Here is a 21705-nt window from a genome sequence, read left to right as displayed (position 1 = left end):
CTGTTTACTACATCACATGTTATACCTCTGTGTCATCATAATTAACCCTCAATGTCCCACTCTTGTGCACATACAATGAACCAGTTCCAAGCTTAATGGGGTTGGTCACCTTTAAACTAACTTTTAGTATGTTGTAAAAAGTGTTATTCTGAAACAATTTGCACTTGGTCTTTATTTTTATTATTTGTGGTTTTTAAATTGTTTAGCTTTTTGTTCAGCAGCACTCTAATTTAGAAATGTTAGCACATATCTGGCTGCTAGGGACCACATTACCCTAGCAACCAGTGGTTTGAATGAGAAACTGAAATATGAATAGGAGAGGGCCTGAATAGAAAAATAAGGGATAAAAAGTAACCACAACAATAAAATTGTAGCCTCACAGAGCAATAGGTTTTTTTGGCTGATGGGGTCAGCGGACACCATTTGAAAGCTGGAAAGAGTCAGAATAGGAAAGCAAATAATTAAACAAACTATAAAAGATAAAAAAAAAGACCAATTAAAAAGTTACTAGGAATTGTTCACGCTATAATATACTAAAATATATAATAACAGTATTTTAGTGGTTTAGTAAGCCACTCCCAATGAGAAGATGTCTATGTGTGTGACTTTCTGCCCTTCTTTAAAGGGGTAGTTCACCTTTAAATTAACTATTATGCTGAGCCAATTTGCAATTGGTCTTCATTTTTTATTATCTGCAGCTTTTGAATTATTTAGCTTTTTGTTCAGCAGCTCTCCAGTTTGGAATTTCAGCAGCTATCTGGTTGCTAGGGTCCAATTTAACCTAGCAACCTGGCAATGATTTGAAAGAGGCAGGAATATAAATAGAGGAGAAGGATAAGTAATAAAAAGTAAGAATAACAATGACATTGTAGCCTCACAGAGCAATTGTTTCTTGGTTTCCAGGGTCAGTGACCCTCCATTGGAAAGCTGGAAAAAGTCTGAAGAGTAAGACAAATTAAGACAATTTAAAAACTATACAAAATAACTAATAAAGGATTACCTAGCAGTCTGGCTACCCTGGAAAGAATATATCAACAAAAAGACACAAACAGAGAATGGGTAATATAAACAGGGCAAATAGAACCATAAATAAAATAAATACCAAGACACAACCGAGATAGCACAAAAAGAGTAAAAGCTGAAAAAGGTTAGTGCACAACTACCGAATGTATAAGTTCTTTTTTTTATTGTTGGCATGTATAAAAATATGATGTTTAACTAAAATAATATGAGCAACAAATGTACAAGTATAAATAGAAAGTACATGAGGAAATGAGAAGAAAACTAATGTACAAAATGTATCTTTCTATGATGTTTTTGTCTAAATAAAACTTGAATAGAAAAAAAAAATAACTAATAAAGACCAGTTAAAAAGTTGCTAAAATACTAAAAGTTACCCTGAAGGCCACTTTTATAAAAGGTTAAATAGGTTCAAGATTAGTAAAATCATTTGTTGAACTGCACTGGTATAAGGCAATACCCTATGAAGCACACTGGGGATGCTGGGAGTAGTAGTTCAGACACTATGCAGTCTTATCATTTGGGGTATGTCTTGGCCTGATAAACAGCAAAATATAGCTCAACAACTTCCCTGCTCCCACCCCATAAATACAACAGGTTAAAAAATGTAACAGCTGTTTAAATACACTGAGACGCATTCCTCCTCAGTCAGTATTATGTGCAATAAATAAAAATGGGGCAATTATTTACATGTAATGCTTTAAGCAATAAACCATCCGGCAGGCAGCCGTAGCTGGCACCCAGTTATTGATGGGGAGGGGGCTGCGCCGGGCTGACATCTTTGCTGTGAATTTAGTGGTTTATGACTGCTCAGTAATTTATAGGGACAGAACAAGCGGTATATTTAGAGCCTAAATGTCCTGACAGTGTTTTTTGTTTGTTTTATTTGTCCTTGGGAAATTCTCTTTGTCTTTCAAACAAAAGAAACAAACTGTAAACTGGACTGAGTGTGCCTGCTGTATTCCCTATCCCCCCCCCCCAGGCTCTTTAGCACATGATCCATAGAACTATCCATGGCATGAGCGTAACCATAGCTGCATACCTGTGAATCTATTATCAGTTATAATAAGGGCTTAATATGATTGTATCTATGTCACAAGACTTACTGACCAAACCTTTAAATGATATAGATATGTCCAGTAGCGCTGGCTTCAGGAAACTCAATCGGACAGGGGATATTATTGGCATGTATATAGATCAATTAAGTCATTGTCAGACCTTTTAGCCTCTGGATATTTCAGTGCTAAGGAGTATGTATCATACATATGAGCAGGGATGGTAATTCATTTTATGACTGTGAAATTTTTGCAGGAGTTTAAATTAAGCACCTGCTATTACCCATATTAATTACATACATAGTTACATAGGGTTGAAAAAGTCCATCAAGTTCAACCCTTCCAAGTAAACCCAGCACCCACAAACCTATACTTACCTATCTATCCACTCACATACAGACCCATACTGACCTATCTATCCACTCACATACAGACCCACACTGACCTATCTATCCACTCACATACAGACCCACACTGACCTATCTATCCACTCACATACAGACCCACACTGACCTATCTATACACTCACATACAGACCCACACTGACCTATCTATCCACTCACATACAGACCCACACTGACCTATCTATCCACTCACATACAGACCCATACTGACCTATCTATACACTCACATACAGACCCATACTGACCTATCTATCCACTCACATACAGACCCATACTGACCTATCTATCCACTCCCATACAGACCCATACTGACCTATCTATACATCTCACATACATAATCTATATATACCAACATCAATACTAACTGTAGATATTAGTATTACAATAGCCTTGGATACTATGCTTGTTCAAGAACTCATCCAAGTCCCTCTTAACATTAACAGAATCTGCCATTACCTGGATGATCACAAGGTGACTTTATTATCCTAATATACAATAAGGCTTGACATAATTCATCAACAATACCCCCTCTCCCCAGTACAAAGTATAACATTAAGCAAATGGTGGGGTGTAGCAGAACAGAAGCCATAGCATTGCCTCCCATCCCTATGCAGCGCTATCCCCCTGAGAAGTAGTTAAGGGGAGTCAAGGCTGTTTTTCTGCATTTTAACCTGTGCAGCGTTGGAAGAAAGCCTCTGTTTTCCCACGGTCTGCCCTAATGCATTCAAAGGGAGTGAGTCCTTGTCTAGTCAACTAACCCCCCCTAGTGCTGAGCACTGTATGTGACCTGCGCAGAGCAGCCGGGAAAGCTCCTCTGTACCTCTCTGCGCTCAGCTATCATTCCCCTCCAGTGGAGAGATACATCAGAGCAGCTGGATTCTCTCAACCCTGTGTATCCTCTATCACTTGCGCCTCTTTATTCATCTCATTCCCCTCCGCTGCTCGGTCGCACAGGCTGCCATGGAGGCGACTTGTCGCAGGACAGGGAGACTGACTTTAACGATGTGCAGCTTGGGCTTCTTACATTCCCCTGCGCTTTGATAGCAGCAGCCCCAATACACAGCGCCGACCCCAGTACTGTGGATAAAACTGTCAGCTTGAGACTGCCTTGGGGGCCAGCCCTAGACTTTGTACTTAAAGAGGACTAGCTGATGGCTATTTAGGATGCCCTGTTGGCAACCTTAACGATTGCTTCATAGGAGTATGGTGAGGGGGAGAGTGGGGTTCTCTGCCACTGACTCAATTTGGGGAGAAGGAGACTTGGTGCTTATGTTAGCGGGGGGATGGGGGAAATTATATGTGAAGGGAAGGATCGGCTGGACACCTTCAAACTTCACTTGTGTGACCCCCAGCTGAGGAACAGCCAGGTAACGCTGCTGCCGGTACTAGCGATCGCTGAGCATAGGTGGGTCAGGTCTGACACAGCCCAAGTACTTGCCCTGGCACTAAGCTTCCATATCCTCACACCGTCCGAGCATCCCTAAGGCTCCCCCGGCTCATTCCCGCAGCCTAAATCCCACAGCAAACGCCGGCGGTGGTTATTTGGAAGTGTGAAGGTTTGGGAATCGGCTGCGGTTGCCCGATATGCATTGGAGCTTCTCCGGGTCGCACCGTCTGCCCCGCTGTTTGGTGTTACCAGCGTTTCTGCGCAGCCAACAGTTCTAGGATTCGGCTGAGTTGCCCTTCTGCCCCGGTGCGCTTTATATGGGATTCTGTCCTAGCGACTAACGCCGATGTGCGCAGTCCTTGGCCGCTGATTTACGCAGGGGGCTCTGTGCTTTCCAATGTACCGGGAGCTGTTCGAGGTGCTGGTTTCTGCCCAGTCCGGGAATCTACATAGGATTTGGCCAGGGCGCTCTCCTTGGTGCTGGATTCTGCTGAGTTGCGATTCCCGCAAGTGAAGAGCGCTCGACTCGGTGCTTTTCCCAGCGGTGCAGTAGGTGCGTTTCCCAGCGGCGCAGTAGGTGCGTTTCCCAGCGGCGCAATAGGTGCGTTTCCCAGCGGCGCAATAGGTGCGTTTCCCAACAGTCCAACAGCGGCGCAGTAGCTGTGTTTCCCAGCGGCGCAATAGGTGCGTTTCCCCCACAGTCCAACAGCGGCGCAGTAAGTGACCCAAGAGCGCCCCCCACTAACCCTGTCTGATTGGGAACTAAAAACATTCCACTTATCTGGCTCCAACAAATCAGACGAGAAATAGCGATGCTGCTACTGCTGCACAGGATCCCACCGCAAAAGAAATACAGCATCGTGTCTGCACCAAGGCAGTGCCCCCCACTGGGTGTAAGTGGCAGTCTGTAGCGACTATTGGAAGCCTGAGAGGTAAGGGGAACACCTGGAGTGTCAGACATCAGTCCATTTCTTTCCCTTTAACTGTGGTGAGGGGCCACAGTCAGTCTAGGCCAAATTGAACCTGCTTTTGGGAAAGTTCTTATGTACCTCATACAGCTGATCACATGTAGATTTACTCAGCCTAAACAATTCATCATCTATATTTATGCAAACTGACTGGAAGACATCAAACTGCATTCCTAACTGGAAGATACAATCACTTGAGTGCAAAGAAAGGATTCTGGAAGAAGGTTTTGTGCTTATAGTTTAGTTTGTGTCCATATGGTTGGCTGACCCAGAGAACTCACATTTCCCCAGTGGGGGGAGTGGTCATGTTCTGCCCCTGAGGAGCTGGAGATCAAACTCAGTTCTGGATTGTTACATTCCATGCTGTGGCCATCAGGGAAGGATCTAGCAGTCAAGGGGAAACTGGAGCTGCCTAGCAGGGGAGAAGGACAGTCATGGGGAAATGGGACTGGAGAACTGTCCTGGAGAAAACTGTTCTGCTCCTGTCCATAGTCGGCAGCTTCAGGGTCGGCTCCAACCACCTCTCCGACAACCAAGGTAAAAAGAAGTCATTGATTTTGTACGTATGTGTGTGAGTGTGAAAGAGAGAGAGTTCTGGGACAGATATTTCACAAAGGGGTGCAAATATGTCCATCAAGTTCAACTGTTCCAAAACCATCTTCATGTCAGACCTTATCTGCCCGCACATTAGGGAAAGTGCTTGTTATGTATTACTCAAAGCAAAACTTTCTAAATGTGCTTCTCCGAGTCTCTGCTAAGAACCCGCATAAGCGACTGTGTGTGGGAGTAGTGATAATGTGTTTATTCTGCAATGTATTTTACCTTACCATAACTCAATTGCTTGCAATTGTCTGTTATTTAAGACATACAGTAACTTCTGGGCTGTAAATATCTAATGCAGTCAGGAAAAACTTTCATAATCACTGTCAAACTGTGGAAAGAAACAAAAAACAACATTTGCTTTTAATTGGGATTTTTATAAAACCGTGGTAAAAACAACTGGCATTCCAGTATTTATATGTGGAATTACGTAGACTAGCAAGTTCCACTATTTTTCTGCCAAAGGACTGAATATATTCGCCAACACTGGAATGTGTGCGTTTTTACAATGGATTTCCTAGTCATGCTATATATATATGTACGTGTATATATGGTACATACAACACATATATATCATATAATGGTTGCAATTTCCAAGCCCATAAGGGCTCCTTGACAACAGATGGGGTCATACGCTAATCTGGGACTAAAATAAACCTGGCAAATATCAACATACTTATATTATATTCATGTTTGTTTTATTATTTTATTTACATGTTATTTATGTAATGAAACAAAACAACATCTTATTGACATTGACTGATTCTGATGTAAGGGCAGAAATTTCAGCACAACTGAATGTATAAATGAATTCATGTAACAATGTTTCTATAAAGCTGGAATTCTTTACATTCTTAATTCATTTATTTACTCATCAAATTAATATTTGGGCTGCAAAATTCCAAAGCTAATTTAATTTCCATCCCCTCCTCGACAGCTCATAGTATCTTTTGTTTATGAAATTTGTCAAATTTAAATCATCGTCAGCTGTGAGGCCTCCAGTAGATTCATGCAATGGAACAAACACAAATAAAATAAGCTTGTTGGAACCCTTGGCACTAGGGCAGGTATTGGCAGCTAATAATAGTTTAAGCTGATAACCTATGAGATCATGGATCTTTTCTTGAAGCAAAGGTAAACTGTGACTTTCTTTTTATTAGTAGACACATTTTACCTTTTTATTATAAAACCATAAACCCATCTTTGCTGTTGAAGAAAAGATTAAACTTGTAGTAGTCGCAGCCACAATGGTTTTCTACAATGTTAAGGGATGTATAAATGTGAGTTAAATACATTACTGAATTCTAGTGCTTAAATGTTTTGATGTTGGAAGTTGCTGATCTGCAGCAGTGGCTTATCCACCACTTGGCCCTCCCTACTAAACGCAATTGATGTAATTATCATATTATAGAAGACATGGTCCTTTACCAATTATGGCTTATCTTTGCTTCTCTCTGTGTTGAGCCTTTGCGTGTAGAGATGGTCAGATTCGTTATAACATCCATTAGTTGTATATAAAAAGTATGTGACCATCAAAAATCAACCTTTTGCTGGTATAAATCCTATTCAGCATCTACATAATCCAGAAATCGGAGATACAAATCTCAATCTGTGTTACATCTTAGACCAGTATTATACACTGAGTAGCACTTTTGGATTATCCCACTTGCACAAAAGGTGTCCAACTGTTTCCTAAAACTATCCATTTCTGGCTATTGCTGTTCTACACCATGAAACCTAGAGTAAAAAAAGGTCTTCCCCTTGGAAATGATCCTTTAATCACCCTACTTATTGATATAGATTACTGGTATACATAGTTACGTTGACATTTGTCAACTGTTGTCGGAGTCTTTGTGGCTTATTGGTTTCCCTGCGGCTGAGCAAACTTGCCACTTTCCTATACACACCATTTCCCCAGGATTTCATGCACCGGTATCTGTAAAAACAACAGTAAATAAGCCACTGATTAATACTTCATTGCATGTACAGTAAATTCATTTAGATTGATTAATGGCAGGCAGAATGAGTATTTACACTCCATTCAAAGTTGAGTAGATAAGTGCATCGCAAATATTTACTGAGTCGCTGTGCCAATGGTTTTTATTTGTACACTTTTCCGAGGGATAAACGGGAAATGATATAAATGTAGCTAAAAAAGGCTACAGTCTGATCATTTACAGAGTATAGTTATTTTGTTCAAACCTGTGACCAGTCAGGTTCAGGAGGCTTAGAAAGAATCATCTGTTTTATATATATAAATATTTATTTTCAACTATAAGACTGTTTAATTGTTGTTGTTAGTATCAGAATTTCTAAAGCACCAAGATATCCAGCAGCACTGTGTAATTACAGGTACTTTAGCCTCAAACATGTTATTTTCTGGATTTCGCCTTTGGGAAGGAATATGAATTTTCTGTGCTCTCTGCTCTATCTGTACAGGCAAACGTAGCAACCATTACTTACTAAGGGCTCTTTTTTTGCTTGTTTATACTATGAGCGTTCAGAATTGCGCTTTATGACATTCACATTTTGTTGTAGTTTTTTTTTTTTGCACTTGAGGAGCCAATAGAACAGAGGGTTGCTTTTGGAACTCCCAAAAATGCATTTACTTGCGTTTAGAAAAATGCGATATATGAGTTTTTATATACAGTATATATACATATATGCGATATATGAGAGCCATAATATGTCGAGTCAGACATTTGATCTAATCTGATTGAAATAATATCTGACCATATCTGACCATATGGGCACATACAATGATAATGCTAGTAATATTCATTGCCTGGTGGATTCTGGGGGTGCTTTTAATGGTGTCTATTCACCACTGAATTTGACTTCATCAATCATAGGCCACTTAACAGAGTCTGAGCACTACCAGAATCAACACTCCAGAAGATGAGAAATAATATATAAAATACATAAATTGTCGTGTAAAGGGGTGTGCCATTTGCTACCAGGGAGGCTATCTCTTTATTACCCTTCTACTGTTACTGGCACTCTTGGTTTGGGCCTTTCCCTCATTGGCACCAAGCTGCTCCGCTCAACCGTGTCCCCAATCCATTCTGGTTTGAGATACTTTTTAAATTGTTTGAAGAATTTTGGATCTAATCCTTTAGATTCAAATTCTTTAGATTGTAAGATCTTGCGAGTAGGGCCCTTCCATCCGATTCTTACTCTGTAAACCTTTGTTTGTTACATTATTGTAAGATCCCGGTTTTAATGCAGAATTAAAACATGTAGTGCTGAGTTATTTCCCGGCGCTATTTAATATATTATAATGATGATGATAAAACAAAAGAACCAATACAATGTCTCTAGGAAGATGCATAATGGGCAAGTAGTATTAGAAACACCTTTATAAAAGAAAGGGAATGCATGCAGCATGAATGTCACAATAACTCACTGTAATAGGTCTTTTAACAAGTAAAATGTGATACTAAAGTAGCCAGAGTGCCTTTAAGCATATAAGGTGCCCAAACACTGAAAAGATTTAGCTACTTTAGTGGAATCTAACAGGCTAGAAATCAGGCATACATGATAAAGGACATACACAAACGGGAAAAAATACAATAAAATACATTAGCCTCACTTGACAAGAAAAATGCTGCAAAAAATGCTGAAAATATAAACAAAATATCATAATCTGATAATAGGGCAATGTAGTATGGCCATAATAAATAAAGGGCAAAGAAAGGGCAGTACTTATATATATATATATATATATACACACACATACAAGTATCTGACACCTTATTCGGAAAACCATTATCCAGAAAGTTCCAAATTACAGGAAGGCCGTCTCCCATAGACTCTTTTTTAATCAAATAATTAGAATTTTTAAAAATGGTTTTCGTTTCTCTGTAATAATAAAACAGTACCTGTACTTGATCCCAACTAAGATATAATTACCCCTTATTGGGGGCAGAACAGCCCTATTGGGTTTATTTAATGGTTAAATGATTCCCTTTTCTCTGTAATAATAAAACAGTACCTGTACTTGATCCCAACTAAGATATAATTACCCCTTATTGGGGGCAGAACAGCCCTATTGGGTTTATTTAATGGTTAAATGATTCCCTTTTCTCTGTAATAATAAAACAGTACCTGTATTTGATCCCAACTAAGATATAATTACCCCTTATTGGGGGCAGAACAGTCCTATTGGGTTTATTTAATGGTTAAATGATTCCCTTTTCTCTGTAATAATAAAACAGTACCTGTACTTGATCCCAACTAAGATATAATTACCCCTTATTGGGGGCAGAACAGCCCTATTGGGTTTATTTAATGGTTAAATGATTCCCTTTTCTCTGTAATAATAAAACAGTACCTGTACTTGATCCCAACTAAGATATAATTACCCCTTATTGGAGCCAAAACAATCCTATTGGGTTTAATTACTGTCAATTACTGTTAATTTTTTTAGCAGACTTAAGGTAGGAGATCCGAATTACGGAGGCCACTTATCTGGAAAACCCCAGGTCCTGAGTATTCTGGGTAATGGGTCCCATACCTGTATATATATATATATAATGTACAGGGCACTGCAGGCCACAGTTACTGGCATTTCCATCTTGCAAAAATGTTGTTTATTACATTTATACAGAGCTAAAGAGGATGAGAGGGTGCTGGTACCTTCTGTATGGTATGCAGCTATTGATTGTCACTAACCAGTAACTGTGGCCTGCAGCACCCTGTACATTATATACATAATAACTTAGATTTCATATATATATATAACTTTTTGGCACTTTCTTTACCTTAACCTGCTACAAAATCTTATACAAACTTTTGCTTCATTTTGTTTCTTACATTTTTGGATAACACCTTTTAAATACATTTCCCCATTTCTGTATTTCCTATTCACTCTGTATCTTTTCTCCTTTGGAATCGCATTATTGCTGTGTTTAATGCGTCCTGTAAATGACTGTACCAGGAGTGAAATAAATAAAAAATAAAGTAGTTTTCTTTACAAAACAAATGGAGCAAATGTTTGCAAAAGAAAAAGAATGCAGTCTTTCACTCCATTGTTTGCATAGCCATCGCAGGACAATTTATGTATTTTATATATTATATCTCATCTTCTGGAGTGTTGATTCTGGGAGTGCTCAGACCCTGCTAAGTGGCCTATGATTGCTAATATCAAATTCAGTGGTGAACAGACGACATTAAAAGCACCCCCAGAATCCACCAGGCAATGAATATTACTAGCATTATCATTGTATGTGCCCATATGGTACAACCTAGGAATGCCAGATATTAAAACAAAGGATATAAACCCCATACCATTTATCTAATGGCTTAATTACCCTGTATTTACTCAAAGCAACTATGGTTTCTATTTTAATCACTTAATAATTGCAGTATAATATTATTTCTGCAGCTTGTTTGTTTGTTTTAACAATTGTACAATTGAGCTTATCATTCTCTCTTCTGGAAATCACTGCCAGTGTATTGTATTTTGTTTTGAGCTGCATAGAGGAATATAATAACACTTTTTAATTAGACCTTGTGTTTCCATATAGATAGTAAGCTCTTTTGGGCAGGGGCCTCTTCAGTTATCAGTTATTGGCTGATTTGTATGTAAAACGGTTTTTCCAGTATATACACCCATTTATTGTACATCGCCACGGAACATGTTGGCCCTTTATAAATACATGTTATACTAATACTAATAAAAACAAGATCACAAGATATTATGTTTGGCAAATATTGGTAAATAGTCACCATATTTTTCCTGCTATTCATTACCTGAATTATAATTGCAGTATATTGAGCAATATATATACTGTATATATATATTTAGACTTTTAAGGGTACAGTGGGCTTGTATTATTTCCCCATCTATATAAATCTCTGTAGCTGGTACATCACTGTACAGGTGATACCCACATACCTGGGGTTTGCCGGATAAGTGGTCTTTTTGTAATTCGGATCTCCTAACTTAAGTCTAAAAAAAATATTTAAATAGTAATTAAACCCAACAGGAGTGTTTTGGCTCTAATAAGGATTTATTATATCTTAGTTGGGATCAAGTACAGGTACTGTTTTATTATTACACAGAAAAAGAAAACAATTTTTAAAAATGTGAATTATTTGCTTATAATGGAGTCTATGGGAGATGGCCTTCCTGTAATTCAGGACTTTCTGTATAATGGGTTTCCAGATAAGGGGTCCGATACTTGTACTGTGGCTGAAGGAGAGTTGGATTCTTGATGATGCACCCTAATATATAAAAAATAATATATATATATATATATATATATACATAAACAGAACACTCAATAAGTATACTCTACTGTTTCAGTGCAAATAACATAAAAGCTGATACTGTTACGGTATTTTTATTTCTAACTTACAATTTTTACATAGTTAATCATTTACTTATCATTTAAAATTTTATCCATGAACCATTGGCTAGCCCTATGTGAAATTTCAAAGTTAAATATATAAAAATAAGTTTGCGCTTTTGAAAAACAGATTACAATGCAGGAGAAGCTCTATTAACTAAAAAAAACCATATTTTCCCATGACAGTATTTACACTGACTGCTTCTTGGGCAAATTCATAACCCTTGATTCTCTTTTGGTTTCAAGTAAAGATTCTACAGAAGCACCCTGGGATATTTATAGGGATGGGATATTTATCATTCCCTTGGAATGATAGAAGGTAGGTACCCGTTTGTATGGGAAATGGTGGCCTAGACCCTAATATTCTGAAGATCTTTATCTTCAGAATATTAAGGTCTAGGCCACCATTTCCTATACAAATGGGTACCTACCTTCTATCATTCCAAGGGGCCCTCCCTTCCTTTCTTGCTCTGGACTAAATCTTATTGTGACAGTAAGCGTCAAGAGAGTCTGGGAAATGTAATTCAGCATTTTACCATGCCAGTATACAGGGTCTGACCCCCTAACCCCCCACAGGGGCCCCCGCTGAGCCTCCCTAACCCCCCACAGGGTCCCCCTACCAACACACATAAGTTTAACGCATCAGGGGAGGAACGGTCAGCAGGGAGAACGCGCGTCTGGCCCGGCCCGGTGTCCCGGCGGCCCAGTCTGACCCTGCCAGTATATATATCTAATAGAGGAATTGTATTCCCCCCCCCCAAAAGCATAATAATAATGCAGAGTATAATAAGCATATTTTCAAGGAAGAAACCACTAGAAGACCCATCTTAATAACATCGGTTGTACGTTTTACACCCAAATTAACACACAATTTGGTGTAAAATTGCTGCTGACTGGAAAGTTACCTTTAGAGTAAATGCCATGGAACACCATCACTTTCTACAATTTCTAAAGGTGCATGTATAACTGATATTGCCTGTTGTAGAGTATATTAACCCTTAAAGTGCCATGGGTCGTGAATTCAAAGGCACTGATTGAATGAAAATGCCAGGGGGTTCCATTAGCTGAAGCGCTTCCTATTCCCAAGTTCCCCTACAGGAAAAATGGGTTCCTAGGAAATGGCTGGAGCTGGACGCGGCGGCGGCGGCTGCGGTCTACACTCAAAGGGTTAAGCAGCCTTCTTCTGTGCGCCAATAACAAGTGACAGGTGTCATGCCTGCAAACGTGCCCTTAAATGTTATTTTGATTCAGTGCGGTGCTTACAATGGATTTGTGGGGCAGAAAACAAAAATCAATAGAAAGTAAGCTTTTATTAAATGATGACATTTACCACCCTATACCTTGAATGTCAGAATGGCAAAATGTAAGTAATATTTGGATTCTCAATAAGTAAAATGGTATATTGTCAGATAAATCCTTTCATATTGTTTACATTGGAAAAGGTTACCCCTTAAAGGAATTTGTTAACATTAACTGAATTTTCATTGAATTTTTTTTATGAAAGTTTAAAAGTTGTAGTTATACCTTCTGCTCAGCCGGATTTACCAAATGCTGGCGGGGTTCCCCCATTTACAGTATGGAAGCTGAACTCATGGATAAGATATGAAGGTTTGTTTATGAATGCAGCGTTTGACACCAGGGGCAACATTAATTCCCAGAATTCTATGAGAATTTTCTATGAGGCTTCAGGGTAGCACTAAAGGGTAAGGTTATAAAAGTTGCAAAAGTTGTTTTGTCTAGCAACCACATATATACATGTACGGGGACCTGTTATCCAGAATGCTTGGGACCTGGGGTTTTCCAGATTTTTAGGACTGTTCTGCCTCCAATAAGGATTAATTATATCTTAGTTGGGATCAAGTACAGGTACTGTTTTATTATTACAGAGAAAAGGGAATCATTTAACCATTAAATAAACCCAATAGGGCTGTTCTGCCCCCAATAAGGGGTAATTATATCTTAGTTGGGATCAAGTACAGGTACTGTTTTATTATTACAGAGAAAAGGGAATCATTTAACCATGAAATAAACCCAATAGGGCTGTTCTGCCCCCAATAAGGGGTAATTATATCTTAGTTGGGATCAAGTACAGGTACTGTTTTATTATTACAGAGAAAAAGGAATCATTTAACCATGAAATAAACCCAATAGGGCTGTTCTGCCCCAATAAGGGGTAATTATATCTTAGTTGGGATCAAGTACAGGTACTGTTTTATTATTACAGAGAAAAGGGAATCATTTAACCATGAAATAAACCCAATAGGGCTGTTCTGCCCCCAATAAGGGGTAATTATATCTTAGTTGGGATCAAGTACAGGTACTGTTTTATTATTACAGAGAAAAGGGAATCATTTAACCATGAAATAAACCCAATAGGGCTGTTCTGCCCCCAATAAGGGGTAATTATATCTTAGTTGGGATCAAGTACAGGTACTGTTTTATTATTACAGACAAAAAGGAAATCATTTTTGAAAAATTCAGTTATTTAATTAAAATGGAGTCTATGGGAGACTGCCTTTCCGTAATTCTGAGCTTTCTGGATAATGAGTTTTCAGATAACAGATCCCATACCTGTACTTACAAAAAGGCTACCAGTTACTTGATGAGATGCTATGGGTTAATAGACACACATTTGAATTAACAGCAACATTAAGATCCCTTTCTCAGGTCTATGAAATGAATCTAAGTGCCACCTTGAAATGACATGTCATGCTAACTGGCACAGCTTTCCCAGGTGAGTGCTCCCTGTGTTCATTGGTTATGTTTTGACCCTGCCCTGGAGGGATTTCTGTATGTGGGTGATTTACGAAGGCATTTCATGATATTGGCATGTCGGTGCGCTATTACAGAGCGAGATACACGTATAGAAAAGGGAATTCAAGAAGCTCATGGATATTTATGTCTTGGCAGATATTCTTCATGCAGTATAGCAGGCTTGGCACGAACAGAATAGATATAAGATACTGTAGATCTATTTTTACCTAGCAAATGATCATTAGTATCTCACTGTTAAACTGGAAGTAGATTATACACAGCTACAGGGCACACTAAGGGGGTTATTTATCAAAATTGGTATTTGTATAATTTTAGTATTGTTTCCTTCTTCAATTAGTGTTGAATTTTAATTTGAAAATGCAAATATTACCTTATTTATTAAAAAATCTGCAAGTACTGTACTTAGAATTTGTCATTTAGAAAAAAAAATATTGAAAAGCTCAAAAAGCTTATATTGACTACATAACGCAAATTTGAATTAGCCCTTCTATACAACCTTGCAATCTTTTAGAAGTTTTACACAAGAGTTTTTTCACCTTTTTATTTTCACTTGATAAATATCCAAAATTTGTGGGTTTTTTTAATATATTTCAATTTCATGTTTTTTAACTCTCTGTAGCACAGAGAGGTCTAGGGAGGAGTGATGGGCAAAATAATTCACTAGGCATGGATTGGAGGCAAATTTCTGCATTTCACCAGGTGTATTTTTTTCGCAAAATGGGCGACAATATTCACCTCACTTGAAGAAATTATGTCAAAAAATTGCCGCCCGCGTAAAAAACAAATGATGCCCATGTCAAAAAATCATGCTCACAATATTTTCGCTGTTTTGCGAATATTTTTAAATAATTTTTTGTTGAAACAGGCCAGATTCGCTCTTCACTACTAGGGAGCTCTCGGGAAATACTGGGGGCCATAAAAATCTCTTATAGAGCTGCATGAAGCACACTGGCCTCATATGCTAGACCTTACTCTAGCAAGTACTAATAGCGCTCACTTGGACTAAATCAGGGACCCCAAACTTTTTTACCTTTGAGCCACATTCAAATGTAAAAAAGTCTTGGGGAGCAACACAAGCTTGTTCTGGGGGTACCAAATAGGGGCTGTGATTGGCTATTTGGTAGCCCCTATATGGACTGAATGTCACGGTCGGAACCCCAAAACTCAGAACAGTTCCCAAAGGCCTGGTCTCGGCTCACGCTTCTGCCTATAACCGCCGCCTTTCACGTCGGGAGGAGCCCTTCGCTACTCGGATGCCGCCAGGTCTTACAGTGAGGGGCCCAAGGAAAGGGTTCTGAGCAGGCAAGGGGACCAGAACCGTGCTACAGGGAGAATGGGCACAAGAGGACACAGTCGGAGATCAGGCCGGGGCCCGCAACGTTCAGAGAGTAAAGTACCAAATCAGAGTCCAAAAGGGTAGTCAGAGGTCAGGCCGGGGTCAACAACAATAAGGCAGCGCAGTACCAAACAGAATCCGGAAGGGTAGTCAAAATTCAGGCAAAGGTCGGTTCAGGCAGCAGTACAGGAAGGTCAAGGACAGGCAGGGGTCAAAACAGATCAGCAGAACAAGAACAACACACCCAGGAGCTCACAGGAGGAAAACCTACGTTGGGCAATGATTTTGCTCTAAGAACAGCTTTAAATATTCGAATCTCGCGCCAAAATGACGTCATACGCAGCGCAACACGGAAGAAGGAAAGTGCGCATACGCGCACAGCACAGGAGAGAAGGCGCATGCGCAGATGCGAGCGCACGTCAAAAAGGTGACAGAGGGCGGGCGTCCCCGCATGGGCAGCGGCGGGCGTCCCCGCCGGGCCCCTAGACCACCAGGTACCCTTACACTGGCAGCCTACAGGAGGCTCTGTTTGGCAGTACCCCTGTTGTTTATGCAACCAAAACTTGCCTCCAAGCTAAGAATTCAAAAATAAGCCCCTGCTTTGAGGCCACTGGGAGCAACATCCAAGGGGTTGGGAAGCAACATGTTGCCCACGAGCCACTGGTTGGGGATCACTGGACTAAATGATATATTCATACTCACTGAGAAGCTCCTGACTGTCTCAGGGACTCTTTTACCTCTTTTCTAGCTCTGGCCAAGGAAGACCCTTTAACAGATGGTCACCTCTCTATGTAGAACAAGTTTGGGGGTTGTAGATAATCATAGGACCATAGGATAATACCTTTGTCTACAGCAGCTACAGATTACAGACAATGGTAAATAATAGTACACGGAATAACACAATAAAATGGGATAGGAAAGATAAACCAGGTTGGTGATATCCCAACATAAAAGTTAGTGTTGGATGAACTTAGGGAATTGTTTAGAAAAATAAAGTTTTGCCTCTTGGTTGAAATTTTCTTCAGTAATTAGTGGTTAACAACGCCTGTGATCTCATTAAGTGTGCTGCTTGTAATGATACATGATTCTACTGAAGGGGCCACCATTATGATCATGTAGTATATGTGACCAGTCTCCACTTTACATTAGACATGCAGATAAAGGTTTCATAAATGCACACTGGCCCTTGTGGGCACCTTCTTAGTTCATTTATTAGAATCAAAAGCAAATTATTAAACACACTGTATCCGCTGTAAGAGTTTGCCTGGTAACACTAGTATTCAAATATTCTCTGTTATTGGTGAATGTGAGAGTTGAGTTACTGATGGAGCGGGCTGTTATATTGTGGTGTCTGTACGTTATGGTGCATAAGGGCACTGTTCTCCATAGTGGGAAAAATCTTGATCATGTTACATAGTACTGAGCCATGGGCACCATTAAATCCATCCGAATGAGGTTGTCGTGACCATCATAGACTATTCCATCAGACCCTGCAAACCCACCTCTGACTCTTTTATCTTTGCAGTTTCTATCATGTAAATTGACATCAACTCAGTGTCATTCTGAGAACCCAATTAGATGACCTTATCCATGTCAAATGCAATATTATATTTAGAAACATGAGGCTGTAATGGGTCAAGTGTATTTGTGGTGTACTTGATTCAGCGCAAATCGAAATAATCTTTCAAGCATTAGAATCTCTTGTGTGTAGTTTCATATAGTTCTGTCTGCAGTATGTCTGTGTTTACAGCCTCCAACATGAAAAGCTCTACTGCTCCAGAGGAAGGGGGTCTAACTAAAGGCATACCCAGTACTATTATTACCTACATGTACATAACCGTGTTCTTTATTTATTCATACACATTGTGAAGGAAGTAAAATACATCTCTGTAACACTTAAGAACATTTTATAAGCTGAAATGTGCTTGTAAGCATAAAAATCAATATATATATATATATGCAGCAGATCTTTCCCCTGATATGCTCTCACAAGGTGTTCGATATTGGGCTAATCTGATCATTCGGTCCTAGGACCAAACAATCAGGTTATAACAACGGTAAAAGAGTCGTCAGACTATGGAGCATATCATTGAGCTAATCGGTCCTCAATCCAACAGAAGAATCAAACTCACCCAATTATCAATCTGAAGGGACCTTTACAGGACATTACATTGTATTTACTTTACAAGAGGCCACAGTGGGCGGGGCCTAAGAGTTTTGTGGGTGGGAAATGCCCAAATAAGGCCATAAAAGGCACTTTGTATGTATGTACGTATGTATGTATATCTTTATTTATAAAGCGCTACTTATGTACGCAGCGCTGTACAGTAGAATACATTAATACAAACAGGGGGTTATTAAGATAATAATAGATAAATACAAAGTATAACAATAAATACAGATAGATACAGCTGCAACAAATTAAGAGTCAAAGACACAAGAGGATGGAGGTCCCTGCCCCGTAGAGCTTACAATCTATATGGCAGAGTAATGCAAAACTTATTAAAGACATCATATTAGGGCTAAAATGCCCTTCTAAAAGAACAAATGACAATAATTATCATTAGTGATGAGCGAATCTGTTCTGTTTCGCCGAAAAATTTGCGAATCGTTCAAAAGATCTGCGAAACGGCGAAAATGTCGTGAGACAAAAAAAATTGTCGCCCGCAGCTATTATTTTGTCGCGCGGCTATTGTTTCGCCGCCTGCGGCTATTATTTTGTTGCGCGGCTATTGATTCGTCGCCCCCGGCTATTATTTCATCGCACGGCTATTGTTTTGTCGCCCGCGGCTATTATTTTGTCACACGGCTATTATTTTGTCGCGTGGCTATTGTTTCATCGCCCGCGGCTATTATTTTGTCGCGCAGTTATTATTTGGTCACACGGATATTATTTTGTCGCCCGCGGCTATTATTTCGTCGCGCGGCTATTCTTTTGATGCCCGCGACTATTCTTTTTTGACGCCGGCGACAATTTTTGGACGCCCAGCAAATTTTTTCGCGGCATATTTTTTTAACCGGTTCGCGAAACAATCCGCCAATGGCGAAACGCGGAAATTCGCCGCGAATCCATGCCTGGTGAAACATTTCGCCCATCACTAATTATCATTAATGTATGGAAGGAAAATAACTAAAGTAGATATTAATCACTTTCGCCAGTTGTATTTTCCTATGACCTGTAAAGAAAGATACCATAAAATCTATCCCAGCAGAAACATTCTTCTGTACTTATTACAAATCTTCTGAAAGATATCAGGGTCTAGTGAACCCTGTGATTCTGTATCTATATATTTCAGTACTACAGTTTAGGCCCTTCTACAACTAGTTAAACTCATACATATAACTCATACATGTTTGATTGTTATCCCGGAGCATCACTCACATGAAAGGAGCCAGAGATTGCATTTGCAGGCAGCTATTTTGATCTGTGTGAATCTAATCAATGCGCATTTGCTACAATACAAAACCCATCTATATTTTTTTAAGCAAACAATATCGAAGCTAGAGGGTCTCCAGTTGGTAAAATTGAGTTTCATAACTCTGGGAACCCTAGAACACACAATTTGATTTTTATGCCTTGAGTTTAGAAAGCTGCCATGATTTGTTTGTTCTATTGATTCAGCTCATTCAGTTGACCCATGAATGCAACGTGTGGAGAACAGTCTGATGAACTGCTTCACTTTTAACCATCAAGAGACAAGTGAAATGACTGGAAATTCAGCCCAATATGAGTCAAGATTGAAAATAAACTAAGTTGAGGGAAAAGGAGTCAAATATTGATGTTATTTTTTGTATCTGTCTTTTTTTCCACCCTGAGGAATGATCAGACAATTTAAAGAAGATAATCTAATTTTAAAATCAAAATGGATTAGTGGGTTTTTATTTGTAATAAGCGTTTTTGTATATAAAATGAAACAAAATTGATTGCTTGTTACAGAGACAACCATGAAGTACTAATTAAATCTGTGAAAGTTGTGTATTTATGCCTTTTTGAAGACTTTTATTGGAATCTAGAAAGCAACTAACAAGGACTGAGGGAAAATGAGTGCATTTAAGTTCTTGATCATGGGCTCTAGATAAAGCCACTGTATTACAGGGTGCACAATGGTTAAAATGTCAACAGGAAGACAAGATAAAAACCCACAGAAACGTTAGCTCACATCTATTCACAAGTAATTGAAAACTAAACCATTTGTCAGGCCTGCTCAGCCCTTTCTGTGTTGGAGTAGGGACCGAGGAGGAAGATTAGTTCAGAAAATCCAACCAATCTGGCCGATCTACTAAACGACCAATCGCCATGGTACGAAAATGAATGGGGTGATAATTGGGAGCCCACACCAAAAAGTGTATGAAACTCTTGCAATTTTATTAATAAGTGTATGGCCAACGTTACACGGTCTGTATTAGCAATCTCTTTATGGATTCTATTGTTGATCGCCATACAACTGGTACCATTGTTTGAAAAACTGTAATTCTGGAGGGTTGTTAAAGGAGAAAGAAAGCTAAAAACTAAGTAAGCTTTATCAGAAAGGTCTATGTAAATACAGCCATAAGCACTCACAGTAACGCTGCACTGAGTCATCTGTGAAAAGATTTCTTGTGTCTGTAATTCATGTGCCAGAGACACACAGCTTTCTGCTCTCTCCTCCCTCAAGAATGCTAAGAACTCACTCCCCCCCCTTAGGAATGTGGATCTGAGCCAATCAGCAGGAAGCTGACTCATAGGGGCACATTTCCTAATCCTCGAATCCGAATCCGAATCCGAATCCCGAATTGGAAAAAATCGGATTCGAAACGAAAATTTTGCGTTTGCGTATTTTGCGCAACTTTTTCGTCGCGTCACAACTTTATCGTATTTTGCACAATTTTTTCGCCGCCATCGCGATTTTTTTGTATTGAGCAATTGCAAACGGCGGAAAAACCAATCCGAATTTTTCACGAAGTCGCGGAAAATATACGATAAAGTCGTAACAGCGGCGAAAAAAAATAGAAAATACAAAAAATGCGACACCGACAAAAAAATCGCTAAAACACCGATCATTAAGAAAAAAACGCATTCGGACGCTTTCGGACGGTCGTGGATTAGTAAATGTGCCCCTTAGTCTTACTAACTGAGCATGTTCACTTGGTCTGGGTGTCTGTGCAGGAGTGAGGCATTATGGGAACTTTCTTTACACAGCTCAGTGTTTTTTCTTCCTGTTTGGCTTCTGATCATCTGAATGGGAGAAACATGGGGAGACTTAAGGGCACTATTGAGAGAACTGAAGGTATGCCTGCAGCTTGAGATTAACTCTTTATTAGCCTTTCCTTCTCCTATACGGGAGGAGGGATGGAGAACATAATGAACAATAAAGCTGGTTTTAGCTTTCATGAAAGACTGGACTGCATTCATTGATGAAGTAAGTAGATTTGATTATAACATGCAGAGTATTACAAGCATTGATTAGTCTTCTGTAAATATTGGCTCTTGTGTTTCACAGCTATGTCCCAGGGAGAAAAAGGAAAAAAGTCATAAATGTTATAGACTCCTCTTGATTCCTTTGCTAATTGTCTATAAACATTTAGATAAAGTAATATACTTAGTAATAATCTTGCGGTAAAATATGTACTTATAGAAATTGCTGGGGTAAATGGCAGATTAAGTTAAGGATAAATGCAAAACTGTACAGGTAACATACATTTTGGAGAAAAGATTATGAAAATGCTTGACATCAGCTGTAAGCCATAAGCAGGGAAGTATTTAGATCTATGTACGCCCCCCAGAGGGCGAAAGTGATGTTACATATGGGGGAAATTGAGATGGAATC

General features: G+C 39.3%; 1 protein-coding gene across 2 annotated transcripts in view; it reads left to right on the top strand.

The window, feature by feature from the left end:
• The first annotated feature begins 2943 nt into the window (after nt 1-2943).
• Nucleotides 2944-21705, top strand: part of epha6 (EPH receptor A6) — a 479518-nt gene continuing 460756 nt past the window's right edge. For both annotated transcript variants that reach the window (XM_018091417.2, XM_031896584.1), the window contains exon 1: nt 2944-5371. In XM_018091417.2, the coding sequence (XP_017946906.2) occupies nt 5269-5371 (103 nt within the window). In that variant the 5' untranslated portion in view covers nt 2944-5268. The remainder of the gene's footprint in view (nt 5372-21705) is intronic.

This window comes from Xenopus tropicalis, chromosome 2 (assembly GCF_000004195.4).
Source record: "Xenopus tropicalis strain Nigerian chromosome 2, UCB_Xtro_10.0, whole genome shotgun sequence".
NCBI lineage: Eukaryota > Metazoa > Chordata > Amphibia > Anura > Pipidae > Xenopus > Xenopus tropicalis.
Note: the sequence above shows the minus strand (reverse complement) of the source record. Positions and strands in the feature narration are given on the sequence as shown.